The following is a 21,007-nucleotide window of genomic DNA, read 5'->3' on the forward strand; positions in this document are numbered from 1 at the left end:
CAAAAAGTTGATCGTCAACAGTTCAAGAAACTGACAGACTCTGTGAATAGAATGGCTTATGACTGTTGTTGAAAAGAAGGGTGGCTTTATTGGTCACTGATTTTTTTTTGTTTGAAATGTCAGAAAAGTCACTTTTTTTCAGTGCCGTTGCAACTTTGAACGGTCACTAAATGAATTGTTGTAAATCGAGGACTACCTGTATGTAATTCTGGCAGTGATGATGAGGATAGCTTAAAAGGGGAAGTGTTATAATATAGAAGTTAAAATTTGTATATTTGTTTTAAAAGTACCAATGAAAAAAGAAACTAAAGACAAATTGTTAATTTAGTGACAATTCAAAAGCATAATGTAGAAGTTTCTTTTTTGTGTAATATGGAATATTATGTTTATAATTGTGCTAAAATTTGCGCAAGCTTCCAAAATACAGCTAGTGAAATTTCTAACATTCCTCATCTGAGTAACAATCTTTCAAATATGTGCTTTGGATGCCATCTGCTGGCAGGAAAATAATGCTTGTTTCCCTTCATTTTTTTTTAAAGACTCACATCTACTTAGTCTTTTTCTTTGGCCTTGCAAAATAGATGAAAAAGATAGAAAGCTACTTTTTAATATATATTGTTTTACAAAAGACAGAAAGAATATGCTGGCCTATGTCCTTCTTTTGAAAAAAAATTTAGAAACTGAAACAGGAAAAGTAGCATGCCACCACAAACAAGAATAATTACTGTTTTGCTTCTTGAGAAGTTTTACTTTCCACTAATTCCACTAGAGTATTAAAACATTTCAGACTTTTGGCCAAAAGAATAATATATTTCTCCCATCATTTTTATATCATAATATCTTTCTGGTCAGTTCCCTAAATTGTCTCTAAAATATAAATTGAAAAATAGTATTTGTAATATGTACAACATTGTCTACTTTGAAAGTTTTTTTCTTGTAACAAAATAGTATCAGAGGTAAAATGCAGTTCTATCCAGACTCCCAAAAAGGAACTATAATTGGACAGGTTAACATGATAACATTTCTCACATAGTGTTTTATCAGTATGAATTTACAATTCATTCATGGCTTGGGACTGGATTATCTGAAGGAATGTTTTTTCCAAGAGTTTTTACCTGTCTGATTAGATCCAACAGATTGGACATACTACAGCAGGAGTGTCAAACTCATGGCCTGAGGGCTGGATCCAGAATGCTTAGAACAGTGTTTCTCAACCTTGGCAACTTGAAGGTGTTCGGACTTCAACTCCCAGAATTCCCCAGCCAGCATTCGCTGGCTGGGGAATTCTGGGAGTTAAAGTCCGGACATCTTCAAATTGCCAAGGTTGAGAAACACTGGCTTAGAATGTGTGAAGGGCCACATTACTTGGCTTTACTATTAGCTGATTAATCATCAAGACTGCTGTCTCTTTATATTTACTTATTTTGTGGATGGTTTTGTTATTTTAATGTCTTTTAAATTGTTTTTAAAATCCTAGACTTGTAAACCACCCAGAGACACTTGGTTGAATTGGGCTGATATAGAAATTGAATAAATAAAATGAATTAGCTTTCTTTATATATTATGCCTCCATGTGCTCCATCTAAAGAAGGAGCAGATATGATATAATGGATAGTACTAAAATATAGGACTCAGTATCATTTAAAGTTGTCTTCAAAATATAACGGCATGCATAGTATGGTCTACCTTGTAAATAGGAAGGATGTATACCACCACAGTGCACTCCATGGCTATTGAAGAATTACTGTAATTCTGTGTGAAAGGCCAAATACTTTGTAAGAAATAAGATGTTATTGAAATATAATTTTAAAAAATTATGTGTTCTCTTATTATAAAACTTAAGGGCCTCATTCATTGGGATAAATGTAATTACAGGTGCGTGAATTATATGCTTAATCTGCTATAGCTTTCTGCTCCATTATTTGCCCTAAAACATTTCTTGGTATGATTGTGTATGTCTGTATGTCTAAGTCTCAGTTGTACCATTCTTTTCCCTTTGTATACTTGATAGGTAAAAAATACAAAAGGATTCAGGTTTGGCTAGGATTCTAGGCCACTGTGAATGTGTCCTTTCATTTTGTAGCAGTTTCTTTAACATTTCCATAGTAATAACTATTTTTTTCTGGTGCAGTCATTCATACTTTCTTCCAAATGTTAGTAGAAATATTTATTTCACATTTTCATAGTGCCCATCTCCATCAAATATAATATAACTTTTTCAATGGGGTAAAGCTTTGGTGAATTTCAAGACAAGACTAAGGAAGGATGCCTAATATTTCAGTGGGTATGTGAGTAAAAAAGTTAATTCTCTCATAGGCCAAATTACCGTATGTTATCTGGCTATTTTGATTAAAATTGGAAGCAATGGCATCTTGTAGATAGTTTGATAAAACAAACTCTTCCAGGTAGGCGATTATTTGTTTCCCAGTTCTGTGCCTTTCTTGCTCTGATAAGGCATAATTCAAATCCAACTTTTCTTAAATTTCTTGCAGTGTGTTTTTCATCCACCAGATGTGCGCAGTTGAGTAATTTTGGCTCAGTTTCAGGGTGGTGATGTCAGAGGCACCGGATTGGAAGATGAGATCTCCTGACATTGTGTCATCAGGGTGGTGGCCGTTTCCTCCCCTCCCTCCTCCCTCTCCTCCTGCCCCCTCCCTTTTTGCTGGCCTCATTTCTTAGGAACAAAGAAAACAAAGGGGAGGTGTTCCTTTTCCTCAGATAAAAGATTTTGCTTGGCTGCCAGAGCATCTTGTTATTCCCATCTGTTTCTTTCTTTTTATAGTACATCTCCCTTACCAGGAAGCTTTAAGAGCATCCAGCCTGTATTTTAGAGAGTTAAAATACAGTCTCTTTGTAAGCAAAGAAATTTATCAGCTTTATCTATGGAGTGGAGTGGTGGTGGAGGAGATTTTTTTATGCAGATTTTTTCCATCTGGTACAGTTGTCAATTATTTCACTTTTCCATATTCCATTATGAAATTTATTGGGATTACAACATGTGCTAGGCTTTTTATTCTGATACTGTCATACTTCACTTTGAATTTTCTATTCAAAGGGAAGTTTGCTTTTTAGTCTTCCCTATAGTTGTATTTTACTTAAAACCCCACATGTCTATATAATGGTTTTAGGTTTATGATATTCTCAAATTCAATGAAATGAATTTGAAAATGAAATACGTACTTTTGCAATTTTTTCTGGGTAATTCATGCAGGATAAGTTGGGAAAATAAATTAAAATTTATTTCTGCAAATCCTAAATCTTCAGTAGAGCCATTTAATGCTGTCATGTGGCTCTTTAAAAGTCTTAAGCATTTTCAGCTTGACCTACAGATCATAGCAACAGTTACCCTGAGCTCGTATCACTTTCAAAAACTGCTCTTGAAATATGACAATATCAGAAAGCCAAAATTTGGAAGTTGAAATAATCATCTTCCTTTTCAAATCCAAATTCATGATACATAAATACTGCATTTATATAGCATATAATAATAGGTCTCTACAATATTATTGTGTAATATTTAATCTGGCGGAGTATTGTCTAAACATAGACCATTATGGGTTATAATTGCAGAAGAATTTGTGGCTCAAAAATAAATATAAATCTGAGGGAGAGAGATTTTACAGATTTCACATTTGCTATCAGGCCTTCTTATTTCCATTGCAATGTATGCTTCTCAATCCTAAAGTATCTCAATACCAAATCAGGGATTTTTTTAAGCACCAGATGGTGCTATTGCCTTATTTTACTATTCTCTATCTTCCTTTGCCGCATTCAGCCATTTTAGGGAGGATGTTTGCCCTCCCTTTAGACTCCATTTTGTATTGATGGCGCAGAGAAAAATAAAATTGAAGAAGGGAGGGTCTACAGGAAGAATGAGCCATGCTGAGTCAGAGGCTGCTATTAATTGATGGCTCTGCTTCCTGCCTTTTTCATGCTCACTCAGCAAACACAGGCCAGCAGGCAAGCTTTATTTCATGAAATGTAGTGTTTGTGATCAATAGCAGTTAAAAAATATATTTAGCCACACTGAACCACTTTTTCTGTCTATTCAAGTCAATGCCAACAAACCAAGCAAATGATTCATTTCCTTTATATCTTTCAGTTATTTTTCAGGAAAATGATGTCAGGCTAAATCTTTTGCTATATTTAGCTAATCAGAAAAGGTATGAATCATAGTGGAAAGATAGTATAAGCTTATACAAATAGAAAGTAGTAATTATCAGAAAAAGATTATTGATAAGTTTTTGAAAGTAAAATATGCTTTCCCATGAATATGATGACATATTAATACATTGTTTTATTTAGTTTTGATATGCAGCATGTGAGCTCCCCTCTCTGTGACACTGATTCATATTTCAGGTTTTGCTATCAGGTAGAGGATATAGGGGTTCTTAATCTCCTCTTATTGATGGAAAAACTGCAACAACACTGAGTCAAAATTCATTACTGCAATATTTGAGAGTGATCAGCTTATAGTAAGAGCCAAAATCCCAGAGCATTCTCAAACTATTGTTTCTTCATTTATTGAGTTTAACTTCAGGAAGTTACTGTGACATGGACCTCAGACATTATTTTCAGAAGAGCTGAATCTGCTTTCTCGGGTCTATTTCAGTCTCTCTAAATTCAGGTTTTGTTTTGTTTTTAATCTGTTTATGAACCAAGTTGTTTTCCTCTTGCCATCATTAACTGATTTCAAAGGAGTAACCCTATCTTTTAGAGAGGGGAAAATTAGAAGGCAGAACATAATTATTTCTTTAGAGATCACTGAATATGAAGCAACAAGTTAGATGTGACACAGACATTATTAAATTAACTAGTTGGTTAGCATAGGTAACATGATGACAAAAAATAATCCTTATTTAATTCCTTTTTATGTTAATGTAATAAAGAGTACGTACCCACATCTAACTGCTAATATAGGATTTGTCACCTCTAAAGCAATTCTTTTTCTATTATCATTTCTCTTTTTCCTTCCTTTCCCCAACAAACAGCTGTGATAATATAATACGATTATATTCCACACACTTGATGTGTTAGATTGTGATTCATAAAAGTGTATGTGATAATGTATTTATTGTTCTTCAGAATGTGACAAGGCAATTTCTAATAACTATGGTTGTCACTGTGTCATTCTTAATGAGCTGGTGAATCTATAGCCTATCTACTATTTCTCAGGACAGATCCAAACTCAGATAATAGATATCAATATATTTTATCAGATATTTCCTGAAATAGAAAATTATACTATTCACAAGAGAATGCTTCCTCCAGGGATGGGTTTCAAATTTTTTACTACTGATTCTGTGGGCATGGCTTATTTTATGGGCATGGCTTAGACATGTGACTGGGTGGGAGTGGCCAAGTCAATGTCACTGAATTCTTTGCCCCACTGAATGACCTACAAAAAGAAGATATAAAAAAAAGAAAATTTATTATTTTGTGCACTTACTACTTAAATAAGAATAAAATAAGTACATAAAACAATAAAACAGATGACTGTCCTGCCTGTCTTCAACATCACTGACCACCTTGCTTCAATGAATGACCTGCACAAAGAAGAGATACAGAAAGGAAGTCTTTAATTGCATGCACTTTATAAGGATGAAACCAGCACACAAAACAAGAAAGCAGTTACTTACAGAAGGCAGATGACTGTCTTGCCTGTCTTCAACATCACCGACTGACCCATTGCCCCAATGAATGATCTGCACAAAGAAGAGATATTGAAAAGAAATTTTTAATTGCATGCATTTACAGCTTACATAAGAATAACACAGTGAAAGAGATACACCCAAGTATTTACTTGTGTTATTGGTTTGCGGGTTGAAGATGTTTCCACATAGTTTTTTTGGTTTGCAGCCTCTTCGGTTGCACTTTTCTTACTCTTCACTCTTGGATCATTGGCAATGTGATGGTGTGCTTTGAGCCACTTTTTGACAGAAGGAATTGGGTCCCATTTTGTTACAGGTAGGCCAATCATGCTAATTGTCATCAAATTGTTAAGGTTTGAAATAATTAGGCGGGTTCTTTGTTCTGAACCTATGAGGTTCATTTTTGAGACCCCCCTTTCTGCCTCTGCTGAACTCACAGCAATTGTCCTGACAATATCTCTTGATACTGTCAGGAATTATATAGTTCTTTGAATCTTTTAGTATGTTTTTCACGAAATCTCTGTAGTCATTCAAATCAATTTTGTAATTAAACATTTCACCAAATTCAATCAATTCTTCCTCTACTTCTGGCCATGGAATGACTACATCTTCAGTGTTCCAGTAATCTGGCTCCAAATAAGTGAGAAATTGTAATTTATTTGCGTCTGGCAATTGGCTACCTGTTTTTAGATGTTCGCAATCCATCAGTCTTTTCTTCAAATTAGTGATGATGCTTTCCAAAGATTTTTCCCGAGGAAGTGCAACAAATTGTTGATTTTAAACAAATTTTATATTTTGGAAATCTTCTAAAGTTATCATTCCATCAACCTTTTTTTCATATGGGTACTTTCCCCATCTAAGCAGAAGCGTTGTATGAATGGAATGTGAAACCTGGTAAGAAGATTTAATTAACCAACTGACATAAATCAGAATTTGGAAAAGGCAAAGAACTTTGTGAGTGTAAATAATGTTTACGAATAGATTTGGATTTTGGCAGAAAGAAAAGAAAGAAGGGGGGGAAATAGTAGTTTACATCATTAAGCCCCAAAAGAACTGCTTGTTTTAAACAACTTGGAGACAGAAAGGAGGAAACAGGAAATTGACCAACCCATTGAAATACAAACTTTTAATTGGGATTTGAAAAGATTGTGTCTTTAAAAGAGATTAATTGACAATTGGGAATTCTATAAAGGAATAGAAGAAGGAGGGGAGGAGAAACAAAAGTTAAAACCATACCAAAGAGATTTGCTTTGTTCGAGTTTGTTCTAATTAACATATCTTAAGCAATTCTAATCAATGAGAGGTGGAATGTAGCAAGGAAAAAAATCAAGAAAAAGCATTAGTCTGGATTTAAAACTGGATTTAAAAATATCAAGCTGTATTGCTGGAAACCATCCAGCTGAAAGAATATGGAGCCATTTGCCGGAGGGAAGAACAAAGAAAGTGAAGTGATCAAGATGTCTCCCCCTTTTCTTCCTCCATTTTTGCTGAATTAGAATATAAGTTGGATCAGAATTGTGAAATAAGAAGAATCTTGGAAAACGTGGAACTTAAATTATAATTAACTGTATAGGTAACTGTAATCTTGGAACTGGACATTATGGAAAGGTGGGAATTTGAAGAATTATGTGAAATTATAAAAAATATGCATAAATCATTAAAATTTAATTTAAATAAAATTTTGAAGTTAGAATCTGAGGAGAGGCAGGAAATGAGAGAAGAAGGGGGGGGGGAATAAAATGGTAGAAACAGTGGAAAATAAAAAGCAGACAAAAGATTTAACTTGGTTTGACAGTGGTACAGGGAAAATTGAAAAGGGGGAATATGTCCCAACAAAGGGAAATAAAAAGCAGACAAAATATTTCACTGGATTTGATAGTGGCTTGGGGAAAATTGAAAAGGGGAGATATATCCCAAAAAAGAAAAGGAAAGAGACAGGAATAGAGAATTGGCACAAAAGACTTACTAGGAAAAAAATCTGATATTTAGAAATTATTATGTGGAGAATATAAAGTTGAGGTACGTGATTTACCCTTTTACATGATAATTAAACTGAGTTGCTAACTGATTGAATATGATAATGGAAAGATAATTAAATATAGGTTAAAATATATGAAATATGGATACATATAGAATTCTTAAGATGAACAAAGTGAGGTGTATATTGCTTGTTATTTTACATAGCAGACCAATGGAATTGTAATGAACATTGAACAGCAAGGATTGCTGCTGTTCAAAAACAAAGGATTGTTATTTAAAGACAATTAAATGTAAGCTAAGTTAAGATGTGGAAAAATGGAGCAGAAACATGAAACATACTTATAATGAAAAGTTATTGAGATTATAAAGACAGAACTAAAAATTTGGGGCATGTAATGATATATAACTATACAATATTATGATGAGAATAGCTGGGAATTGTAACCAGGTCCACATTCCGGCCAAAAATAAGTTGGGGGTGGGTGGGTTTAAAAATATAATTGCTATATATGTACACTTTTTTTGTTTTTAAAAAAGGGGGATATATGTTAAAATTAAAGCTGTTTATTGAAATGAAATAATAAATACTATCAACATAAAATGGAGCTTGCTCAAAGGCTAAAATACACCAAGTAAAGGAGATGAAGAGTGTGGAAGAGAGGAGAGAGGTAAGGGAAGAAGAAAGGGAGGGTGGGGAGGAGGAGGAGGAGACCAAGAAGGAGTGGAAAGGGGAGAGTGGAGAAGGAGAGAGGAAGAGGAAGTAGAGAAGATAAGGATGACAGAGGGAAGAAAGGAAGTAGGGAGGAGGAGGTGAAAGGGAGAAGAAAGTGATCGATAGGGTACAAATATAGTGTAGGGAGAGCAGAAGAGCCAATAATTGTTCTTGGGGGTTGATGGTAAGACAAATTGATGAAAATATTTAATAATATAAAATAATGTTGGTTATGTAATTGTATAAATGTGGTTGTTATGAAAATGAAAAAAAACTTTAAAAAGGGAAGAATGAATGTCATAGGTAGATTCACAGAGCAATACAGATTTCTTTTTCTGAAATTTATTCCTCAATTCAAAAAACAGGAATATGTGAATTAGGTTCTGTACTTAGTACTTTATTACCCAAGTAACGTAACAAGTAGATATTCAAGATTTAATGATGTCATGGTTAGAAGTAAAGCAAGATATGGATTTAAAACCATAAATATTTGTTGGGATTTCAAAGGGAATACAATATATATTTAATTTTACACATGTTAACAGGTGATGGAATTGTGTTTGCACAACAGTGGAAAAACAAAGATATGAAAATGAATAAATAAAATATTAGAATGTGCAGAAATGAATAAATTAGCAATTAAAATCAAGGAGAAGGCTTTGAATACTTTTTAACATGGGATTTGTTTTATCAATGCCTAACTAACAAACAGAAGTTAGAAATCTAAAAGTAAGAAAGAAAACACCAATTATGTAAGGAAAGATCACTAAAATGTAAATATTATTAGTATTTGACCATTATTAATGGGTAGATAACTGTGGGACATTACACACACACACCCAAAAAACTATGATAACGCGAGGAAAGCACCGAAAGAATAATACCCCCCCCCCCCAAAGACTGCAGATGAAACAAGTTTTTCCCCTAATCCTAGGGACAGGAAAAACTAATCCACTGGCATAAAAACCATCAAGGCATTGTGGGAAGTATTAGCATATAGGACAGTGCCAGAAACCTCACAGAACCAGAAATCACAGAAAATAGTGGCAAGAAACTCAAGCCAGCCCTTCCCCTTTAAGAAAACCCCAGGCAAAAGCACCAGCTGAAAGGAAGACTTAAGTTCTTAAGTACACCCATTAAAATAATGAGAATCATCAGGCTAAAAATAACTGCCTGGAACTCCCCTTTTCCTGTTTCCTGGCAGAATTAATCCCCAGGATAGGAAAGACAAAAGACCTGGGACTAAGATTAACCCAGAAAACAGGAAAACACAAGCAGGGCAATTAGAAACACATCAAAACCCATCGAGCTGCAGGAGCTCACAAAGCTGCACACAACTGAATTTATGATAGCAGCCATGGAGTCTCATAAAAGGTGATTTTTGCAAGAAGCAGCCACCCCACAAAATTTACACAACCTCCCTCAAAAACCAGTTATCACACAGAAAGACGCAAAATCTCTCAAATCTTGCACCAACCTGTACATATAAAAGCAGCCATTTTGAGGCACATAAAACATGGTTCTGTAGGTAGTGTGAATCACTACAGAAAGAAACACTAAATCTCGCAAACCTTACACCAACCTGCACACTTAAAAGCAAGATATTGCATCACATATAAAACATTTCCTAAAAACAACATTTCTATTAAAAAAAACATTTCATAAAAAACAAGTTTAAAAAAAAATCCTACAAATAACAAAATTTCCTGGAAAAATTAACAAAATATCCTTAAAAAAACATTACTCATTTTTTAAAAAAAACATAAAAGAAAAAAACAGCCACTTACCAGCAGGGAGAATCAGTTGTTCGCCAATGAGATGGATATTGGAATGGATGTCTTCCACTTCCAGGCAGCAGGCAACCAGAACAGAAGCTTCGGCCGAAGGAAAGCTAGACTGGAGGCTGTTGTTCTGACCTAGGCTTCATGATAACAATAAAAAGCACACAATTAGGTTCAAAAACCCTTTTTTTATTTCAAAGGCTGTGAATTATATTTATTCACAGCTGGTAATGAGTCCTAAATAGTTGGAAAGAGTTCTACAGGAGGCTGCCAAAGTCATTCGGAATAAGGCTGAAAAGCACCCACCTTTATCTTCTTTGAAAATAGTGCCAAAGATTTAATTAGCTTGGCAAGGCCACATAGAGCAAAGAATCCAAATGGAGTTTCAGAAGGTAAACTGACCAACATAAACCAAGTCGCTTTCTGCAAAGGCTCATGTGCCTTTGTTCCTCCTTTATGTCCTATTGGAGGGGCCAATCATCTCCAAACTCCGAGTCATCATTTCTGTTCTGTCCGCTGCTTGGAGAATACAAACATGGGTTAAATTCAGCCAATTAGCCTAGAGACAGAGTTGAAAAAAGTCTTAACCTTTTTTGACCTCTCTTGGCTTCCAGAAGTCCATTTTTTTTAACTCAGTCTAGCCTAAGAGAGACATTTTCAAGCCTTTCTCATCCTCAATTTTTGTATTGTGGATAAAAACCGATATTTTGAGCTAGCGTGGATTCTCCAAATTATGATTGACTGAAGTTTATTGCAGGATATGTCAGTTGCAGCCACTTTTGGCCGCGGGTGTGTGCACTGATTATCACAGTCCGCCGGATAGAACCGCCCTTTGTCTGTGTTATATTCTGAACTGTGTCGTGGATCAGAGCTCAGCAATATTGTCCGATATTGTTCGGGCTAGCCTCTGATGGCAGCGAGGGGTTGCTAGTGTTCGAAGAGCTGGTTCGTTGCTCCCGTGCTTTACTTCCAGCATTGGAGATGCAGAGCAGACATTTTGAATGCTGCGCCTAAAGTTCCTGCGTTGAGATTGGTGGTGGAGGTTACATCAATCAAGGGCTAACCACAACCATTACATTTGGCACCGAATGGGTTCACTGCACCTGTGCCAGACTTAGCCGCACATTCTCTTTGGAGTTTTTGGTGGTGACTGTGTTCATTTTGCTCGGAGATCGCAAAAATTTTGGTGGGCGAGCTCGCAGCTGCTTTGCTCAGCCATATCACTGCCTTCGGGTTAATGCAGAGAGCGCCAGGGGTTCCCTGAGCAGTGCATGCAGTTCGTGGCCTGTGCTTTGCCTCTTGCTGCCTGTCTCCTCGGCTGGTTTGTCTACCACACACACCCTGAGATACTTTATCAGTTGCCCCATTCCCCATTATCAGATCAAGAAGGAGCTCATGGAGATCAAAATCCAACATCTGTTGCATATCAGAGCCATCTAGCCAGTCCCAGTGGGCAAGTGAGGTTCAGGTTTCACTCAATACTGTTTTTAGTTCCCAAGAGTTCAGGGGAGTGGAGAGCGATTCTGGACTTAAAGAGGCTCAGTATCCATCTCTCATACAAGCGTTTCAAGATGCAATCCCTTCAAGATATCTTGGGATGCATATGCCAGGGCAATGATCTTACCTCTGTGGACATTAAGGAGGCTTATCTTCATGTTCCAATAAGGACTGCGCTCCTGAGATTCTGCTTCGCGGGGTGCCATTGCCAATATCGGGCCCTGCCATTCGGCCTGTCATCAGCTCCCAGGATTTTCACGAAGTTGCTGGTGGGGGTGGTAACACACCTCCAATCGGTTCCAGTGAGGTTACAATGCTACCTCAGCGACATTTTGATATAGTCATTGTCTCTGGCCCAGGCCCAGTGGGATCTTCAGTTGGGATCCAGCCTCTTCAACAGGCATTGACTTGATGTCCAAAGAGCCCTTCGCAGATATGTTAAATGCACAGCAGACTTTTGAAGATCAGAGGCCCTCTTCATTTCTTTTCAACCGGCCACCATGGGCAGGAAAGTGACACCTTCTACCATCGGCCGTTGGCTTAAGGCCTGCATAGCCTTAGCATATAACACCAGTTGTGGCCTGTACCTAGACATATCACTGCCCATTCCACCAGGAGCGCGGCCACCATGGCAGCTTGGCCCATACAGGCATCAGTAGAAGAGAGATGTAGGGTGGCGAAAAAGTCGTCCCTGTTACACTTCATTGAACATTACAAGGTGGACAAATTCACCTTGGCCAAGCCGTCGTTTGGGCAACAGGTTTTGCAGAGGGCTCAATCGGAATCCGCATCCCTGGGCCAGACTCTTCCCGCCCAAGAGCCTTTTTAGCATGGGTACTCTCCAAGCAGTGCACAGGAGAAAGTCCGTTGACTTACCTGAACAGCTGTTCTCTGTCTGCTGCAGGAGAATCCAAACCCGCCCTGTGTCTGGCAGGTCCAGGGTTGATAAACTGACTTACCTTGATTGTACACTTCCATGATCTTGGACGTTTCTTCTTATGACTGTGCTTCATTAAAAAATTGACTTCCGGAAGCCAAGAGAGGCATGGTCAAGATTTTTTTCAACTCAGTCTCTAGGCTAATTGGCTGAATTTAACCCATGTTTGGATTCTCCTCCAGCAAACAGAGAACAGTTACTCAGGTAAGCCAACAGACATTTTAACTGTTCTTGCCTTCTGGCAGCTCTGCACATGTGCGCACTGGGAATAGGGGGAGCCTGTTCCTCTCCCTCACTACTGTCTGATTCTGGAGGCAGCATATAACTCCCAGATGGCTCTGGCCTCCTCTGCCTTTGATACAGAGCCCTCATCCAAGTCTTCCCCAGATTCCAGGACTAGCCTATGTTTCTCCTCACTCCGATTCTGCTACCAGCTCTGCAGGCCACCTGCGAACCACAACACTATCCCTCACCGTGGAAGTCGATCGGAAGTTCTCCAGCTGTACAAATGTGGGGGATGTGAGCTCTGAAGAGTCTCACATGAATCCTGTCTGACAAACCAATTTCGAGATCCGTTTTTGGATCAGAACCTCCTGGGGGGAAGAAGGGGCGGCATCTCATCAAACCCAGAGGGAGTGCAACAGGTCCCTCGTAGGTCAGAGATTTGCCCTCTGAATTGGAGCTGGGGCAGCAGCATGGCAACATTGCTGCACAAGAAGCTAGCTTCATGCCAAAGCAGCTGAGTAGGAATGTGCAGAGGCAAGATGAAAGCCTAGTAAGATCTATTAACCCACAGTTGTAAATCAGAATTTCGAAAAGGCAAAGAATCTTGAAAGCATAAATAATATTGATGGACAAATTGGGATCTTGGCAAAAAGAAAGAAAGAAGGGGGGAAATGGAGGGTTGAATCACTAGCCCAAAAGAGAGCCATTTGCTTGAAACAATTTGGACAGAAAGTAGAAAGTAGAGAAGTGACAAGCCCACTCAAACACAAACTCTAAATTTTGTTTTGGACTTGAAAAGATTGTGTTTTTAAAGGAATCTAAGAGCATGAAGATTTACTTCATCCGAGTTCTAATTAAGTTCTAATTAACCAACTGCCATAAATCAGAACTTGGAAAAGCAGGAGGCAAAGAGAAACATACCCGAGTTTGGCTGTATGCAAGTTTGTTCCAATTGATATATTTTGAGCAACTATAACTAATGAGAGGTGGAAAGTAGCAAGGGAAAAAATAATAACAACATCAAGAACTGGAAAATACGAAGTTTTTTTCTTTCTTTTTTCTGAAAAAGATCAAGATGGCTCCAGCTTCTCTTCTGTTTTCTCATTAGTTGAATTAGCTAAATTTAAGGTGGACCAGAACTTCGAAATAAGATCTGTAAATATATGGAACTGCAATTTTGGAACTGGACATTAAGGAAGAACAAAAGACCAAGATAGTTCCATTAAAATTAAGCCTAAATAGAATTCTGAACTCAAAGAAGCAGGTATTTAAAGAAGAAGGGAAGGAAGAAGGGGGAGAGATAATGAAGGGGTAGAAACGGTGGGAAATAAAAAGCAGACAAAAAATTCCATTGGGTCTGGCGGTGGTATGGGGAAAATTGAAAAGGGGGGATGTGTCCCAACAAAAGGAAATAAAAAGCAAACAAAAGGTGTTTCAGAGGTGGACAGTGGCATAAGGAAAATGGAAGAAAAAATAGAAGAAGGAGGTTACGCCCAAACAAAGGGAAATATAAAAGATCTCTTTGACTGTGGCTTGGGGAAAATTGAAAGGCCAGGGGACCGGACCGGTTTGGGGGCATGGTCAGCCTGCTATTGCATAATATAGCCTTTATTGTCATTGCACAAAATAAATACAACAAAATTAGTTAATTGATCCTACTGGTTTGGTGATCGAGATCCAATTTTCATTACTGGTTCACCCAGTATGAACCAGTAGGAACCCACTTCTGGTTATCTCCATGAAGGGAATATTTTTATCCATAGGGGCATTTCACTTTGTATAGTCCTGGTTTTGTACCACTTTTGCAGGTCATTTTGGTGATTATTTGTGATTCTAATGCCCAAAGTTGATATATCTTCCACTTTGTACTTTAGGGCAAGATCCTATTTTCTAATTATGCTGTGCCTTTTTTTTTCTATGAGGCTTATATCCTATCTTATCTAAATCGTATTCATATTTTTACAGTTTTTTTATTTTGAAATATGCATCAACATCAGTACATGAATCAAATGGCATCTGGGTATCATTCATTTTGGGACAAATGGCAATAATAATAGTATTTGTTACATTAATCAAACTCATGAAATTATAGTATTAATATACATATTTGTTTTAAAGTAGTTATTCAATATTTCAATGATCCATTTTAATGCCAATCACAGTATTATTTGAGTTTACAGAGTACTGCCCTCTTTCAACCTCTAGTTAGTGCTTTTATTTTATTGTATGAAAAATATGTGTACTAATATTCCCCCTATTTCTTATTTCTGCCTCTATTCTGGCTCCTAGTCAGGCCACCATTACTAATCCTAGTATTAATACACTTGTTTATATTAACAAATAGTTCTTTATTATTTAATTATTCAATATTTCATTGCACCATTCTAGTGTCGTAGCATAGTCCTTTATGCAGGAGCACATAAATGGATCAGTTACTGATTTGAAATAATAAATGGGGCAATAACAGTAGTTTTGTTTTGTGAGGGGAAGTTTGAAATTACCTCCTGATATTGGACACACCTTATATTTTTATCCCTCTTAAATTCTTTCAGTGATTAAGGGATGCTCTGAATTTCTTTGAGAGATTGATAACTATGGACAGTTTTGTTGAAATGATTTGTGTCATTATGATCTTTAATTCTTTACAGCAAAAAAGCAACCTGAGAGTGGAGAGGAAAGGAACCAAGCTAAGAAGAAAGTCAAGGAGCTGAGAGTGCTAGATTCAAAAAATGCTCAGAACCTTTGTGAGTATGATTTGATATGATTAAGGAGAAATTTCTATCAATGAAAGCAATTAATCAGTTAATTGTTAATTAATCATCTTGCTTCCAGAAGTTGAAAGCGCTCCATTAACTGGAGGTTTTTAAGAAGAGACTGGATAGCCACTTGTCTGGATTGGTATAGATTCTCCTGCTCAAATGAGTTGGATTAAAAGACCTCCAAAGTCACATCCACTGTTAACTATGTAATTCTGGTGGGAAAGTTTGCCTAAGTTACCTGTGAAAACTTTCAGATATATTTGAATGTTTATTTGAAGGAAGGAAAATCAGGAAAAGGTACATTTCTCTGATTTTAATATTTGGATATGTCAATCATTTGGTTAATTGCACTTCTCTTTAAATGTGGCAGCAATTTTTTTGGGCTCCTTTCGCTTGCCTTATGAGGAAATCAAGAATGCCATCTTGGAGGTGAATGAAGCTGTATTGACTGAATCCATTGTGCAGGTGAGAAAGACTAGAATGTGTGATCATATTTTCTCTCTAGAGTGTAGGTCTCCACAGCCAGTATCCATTAAGCTAAACTCAATCTCCAGTAGTTCTGGCAACTAAAAAGTGTTTATTTTGCTCTCCAGGACTGTAAGAACAGCGAGTGATTGTCAAGAACTGACAGCCCCAAGGTTTCTGTTTGATAGGTCATAAATGATTCAGGTTTGGGTATATAATAATCAGGAGATTTTATGATGTGATGGGATCCCTTGTATTTGAATATTTGCTATTTAGAGGCATATCAAATTATGTCAAAAGGATTCCCTAGTTTGTAAGACTCATCTTTAGACTAATTTTTTCTAGGTCAATATTATCATATTTATTAGAAGGTATTCCAAGCAACTGTATTCTTTTAACTTCTTTCTCAGAATCTGATTAAGTTAATGCCTGAACCAGACAAATTGAAGATGATCGCAGGACTAAAAGAAGAATATAATGAACTAGCTGAGCCTGAGCAATTTGGAATTGTGGTAAGTGATTATCCATTGCAGAAGAGGAATCATATATCTTTCAGAAAAGAAATAGATAACAAACACACAATAATACAATGCAAGTTTGCCCCTCTTATTTTTCAGTCTGTCACATCATTTGCTAGGATGTCCCACTGTTATGTCTACTATTTTATACTAAGTACTTCATTTTTTTTCCTTAGCTTTGAGTATAGTCTTTATGTTCTAGCCTACATGTCTCCTGAGCTATTTGAAATTCTAAAATTTTCTTTTGTGCTCTAAACAGAAAAAAAAAATGAAATTCTGATTTTAGGATTTCCTGATTAGATTTATATGTTGCTATAAAAATGGCTAGTATATATTCAGTATGCAAAACCAAAAAGTTGTAATTTTATTGCCTTTATTCTAATGCACTGAAGTTGGAAGCTAATGCATTTTTCTTCTTTTTTCTCCACACTTTTCCCCTATTTTCCTTCCCGCACTTTATTTTTCTTTATTTTCACTTATATTTTATAGAAATATACATTTTGTCCTTCACGCTTCTGAAGCTTAAACAATAAGGGGAGGAGTATACTGCTATTCAAGGGGAAACTTTAACAGAGTTGGAAAGGTCCAGCGTCCTGCTCAAGAGAAGACCTTATACCATTCAAAACTAGGTTAAAAACCTTCAATAAAAGAGCACCCACAATTCCTCGAGGCAAACCATTCCACTGATTAATTATTCTCACTGTCAGGAATTTTTTCCCCCTTAGTTTAGGTTGCAGCTTTCTTTAATAATCTTCCACCTGTTACTTCTAGTCCTGACCTCAAATGCTTTGGAGAATAGATTGACTGCCTGCTCTATTGGCAGCTCTTCAAACATTGGAAAACTGCTATCAAGTCACTCCTAGTTCTTCTCTTTGTTAGATTAGACGTACCCAATTCTTTCAACCATTCATCATATATTTATCTTCCAGGCTCCTAATTGTCTTTATTGTTGTTCTCTACACTCTTTCAAGAATCTCAACATCTTTTTTGTATTGTGGTGACTAAAACTGGATGCAGCATTCCAAGTATTGTCTTACCACTGAAGTACAAAGCAGTACAATTCACATGATCTTGATACCTTGATCCATCTATTGAGGCAGCCTAGGACAGTGTTGGCTTTTTTGGGCAATTGTAGTGTAGTGCTGACTCATACTTAAGTGTTTGTCCACTAGGATACCTAGATCCCTCTCACTGTTACAGCTCTTGTTGTGGCATGCCAGTGGCCAATGGAGCTGGCAGCAGTGTCAGACAGTGAGGAGGTTGGGAAAAGTTCAGACGAGGGCTCTGTGTCAGAGGCAGAGACGGGACCGAGGTCGTCTGGCAGTGATTGGGTGGCTACAGAGCTAAACAGCAGTGAGGCAAAGGAACAGCTAGAGCCTGTTCCCAGTACACATGCGCAGAGCTGCCAGAAGAAAAGAACAATCAGAAATCAGGGTAGACTTGATAGAAAAGCCACAGGTGGAAGATGATTGGCCCTTCCCATAGGAAATAAAAAGGGAGCGAAAGGAGAGTGGGCTTCTGCAGGAAACAAGTCGGTTGTTAGATTCGTTTCAGGAGTGTGAAGATCTGTCCATGAATCTCAGAGATTCTGTGCCCAGTCTTTCCTTGCACAGCACCTCATTTGGAAAATATTTACATGACAGCTTTCCAAGATAGATAAGGTTTGTAGTCATAAATATTTCTTTGAAAGATTGTTTGCCAGGCCTTGCTGAATATGAATGAGAGGAATTCACATTCATTTAATAAAAGGGGTTTTGTTGGGACCAGGACTCTGCCTCGTGCTTTTTGGGGAAGCCTAGGTTAGAACACTGTTGAAGCAAATATCACCTATTCTATACCTGTGCATTTGGGTCTCCTTACCTAAGTGTAAAATTTTACTTTTCTAGCCACTGAATTGCCTTTTGCTAGATAGGGCCTAGTGTTCAAGTCTGTGGATATCCTCCTAGATCAGGGATGTCAAACTCAATTTCATTGAGGGCCACATCAGGGTTGTGTTTGACTTCAGAGGGGGGGGCAAGGGGGGTATAGCCAGCTCGATGTCACTCGTGTGGGGGTGCCTGTGGTGCCCCAAATGGGGCTGCGGGGTATCCATTGTCTCCAGCGGAGGAAGGTGAGATCAGCGCGAGCGCCAAACCCTTGTCTATCAAAGGAAGCCTCACCGTCCCTCTCAGGCCACGCGGAGGAACCCCGGAAGGCATTGCAGGTTGCTCAGAGACCTGGGAAGTGGCAGGCAAGCGGCCAGCCCAGCCCTCAAGTTCCCAGGGCACCGGGACCCCACAGACCAGCCCTGTTTCCCCTAGGGGATGCCACGCTATGCTTACCACCTCCTCAAGGGTGCTGCTGCTGCTGTGCTCAATGCATAATCTCATCCCCCCCCCCCCATCTTTTTTCTCTTTAAATAGGACGGGGGGATGCCACTCTAGACTTAGCAGGTTGTATGAAACCTCTGGCCAGATTGGAGTTGATGTAGTCTCAGCTCTTTCATTTTCTTAGGTGTCATGGAGTACATTTTGGGTTTTGGTAGTTTTGCCCCATCTATGAACTCAATGGCAGAGTCGATTGGGGGCGGGGGTAGGTATGCTGCACTTCTTCTCACTGAAAACCTCAGCTAGGTCTTAATAGTGGGTTGGAATTTGTGGGATCCCTGGGGGCTGATCAGCAAGCGCCACCATTGGGTCCTACTGAGTCTCCCAGGGTTCTAAGCTGTTAATTTGGTTGTTGCTTTGTTCAGGAGGCAGCTCGGGGGCAAGCGTTAATTTATCCTGTAGCCGCCCTCCTAGCTTATCATTGGGTGCCATTTGTCTAGCCAGGCAAGACCCAGGATTACTGATTGAGTCATTTTTGGCACTACTAAGAAACGGATTAGTTCCCAGTGCTTTCCCATAGCCATTTTTTTTTTTTTTAGTTATGTGCGTGTCCGGACTTCCCCCTTTCATGGATCCATCTACTTGTTGGAATCAGATAGGGGTTGTTACTGCTTTTGTTTCTATCCCTAGGCTGCACATGTAATCAGGGCTAATGAGGCATCATGAACTGCCAGTTTCTATAATGATAATGATAGAGGCTGTATGATAGCATGGGCCAAAAATTTCAGACACAATATAGATCTAGTGGATTGGGAAAGAATTAGGGACACAAATTATAAACTAACAAGATCAGCAGCGTACAAAGAAAATATGTACAAAATGTTTTATCATTGGCATTTACCACCAATGAGATTGGCCAAAATGTACCCGAATATGAATCCAACTTGTTGGAAGTGCAAAAAAATGCAAGGAACTTTCTATCATATGTGGTGGACTTGCCCAGAAACTCAAAAGTATTGGATTAAAATTTGGAAATGGATACAACAAATTACAGAGGAACAAATAGTATATGACCTGCAAATTTTTCTGCTGGGATTATCCAAGGGGAAATATAAAAAGAAAATTAAATATATATTAATATACCTGTTGACTATGGCCAGAATAACATTTGCCCAGTGTTGGAAACAGAGTAATATTCCCGCAGATGAATTAGTGATTCAGAAAATTCTAAATTGCGCAGAAATGGATAAATTAACATTAAGTTTAAAGGACAAAGAAAAGTCTGAATACTATGAAATTTGTTGCTTGATTATCTTTTTTCAAGATTTACCAAGATATTGATGTGAGATTAATTGCTCTGTATAGATCGATTGCATAGGGACAAACTCCATTCCGGTGGTGACCTGGAAAGGTGACAATCCTGGTCTACTATGCACTACATTGTTGTATGCCACCTCCACAAATGGCAATAATTCTCCCCAGTCGGATACATAGTCTACATAGCACCTCAAATATTGTTCAATCATTGCATTGGTTCGTTCCGCTGCCCCATTCGTACTTGAGATGGAAAGTTGAACTAAGTCCCTGCGATGACCCAATGGAGTTTATAAACTCCCTCCAAACTTTTGCTGTAAATTGAACTCCCCCTATCTGATATGATCTGTGGGGGACTCAATGTAGCGTATAGATCTATTTAATAAACAATTTAGGTAGCCTTTTTGCTGATGGGAGCCATGGGCAGGCAGTGAAATGGGCTTGTTTTGAAAACTAATCTACTACAGTCCAGATGACGGTGGCCCCTCCGCTGTCAGGAAACTCCACAATAAAGTCCATGGAAATTTCCTCCCAAGGTTGGGAAGGATCCACTTGTTGGAGGAGACCTGGGGTCTTCCCTGGTCTCTTTTTCATGGTTACACAAGTGGGACAGCTTTTCACATAATGTAATCCTCAATGTCTTTTTTCATTTTTGGCCACCAAAATTGCCTCCTGTTGAGATGCAGCATTTTTAAACAGCCAAAATGTCCATCTAGTTTAGCATTGTGGCTTTTTTGAAGCACTTGAAGACATAGGCTATTGGGCACATAGATTTTGGATCCCTTTCCTGGCAGACCATCCTTGAGGTTTAGTGTCCCTGTATTCTCTTTGTACCAGGAGTCTGTTAGCAGTTCATTTTTGA

General features: G+C 38.0%; 1 protein-coding gene across 1 annotated transcript in view; it reads left to right on the plus strand.

The window, feature by feature from the left end:
• Window positions 1-21,007, plus strand: part of DIAPH1 (diaphanous related formin 1) — a 130,354-nt gene that overhangs the window by 64,934 nt on the left and 44,413 nt on the right. Inside the window, exons 18-20 of the mRNA XM_087721842.1 lie at window positions 15,432-15,527; window positions 15,913-16,007; window positions 16,418-16,519. Of these exons, the coding sequence (XP_087577968.1) occupies window positions 15,432-15,527; window positions 15,913-16,007; window positions 16,418-16,519 (293 nt within the window). The remainder of the gene's footprint in view (window positions 1-15,431; window positions 15,528-15,912; window positions 16,008-16,417; window positions 16,520-21,007) is intronic.

This window comes from Thamnophis sirtalis, unplaced genomic scaffold (genome assembly GCF_051295495.1).
Source record: "Thamnophis sirtalis isolate CommonGarterSnake01/CBP01778 unplaced genomic scaffold, rThaSir2_p1.2 scaffold_8, whole genome shotgun sequence".
Classification (NCBI taxonomy): domain Eukaryota; kingdom Metazoa; phylum Chordata; class Lepidosauria; order Squamata; family Natricidae; genus Thamnophis; species Thamnophis sirtalis.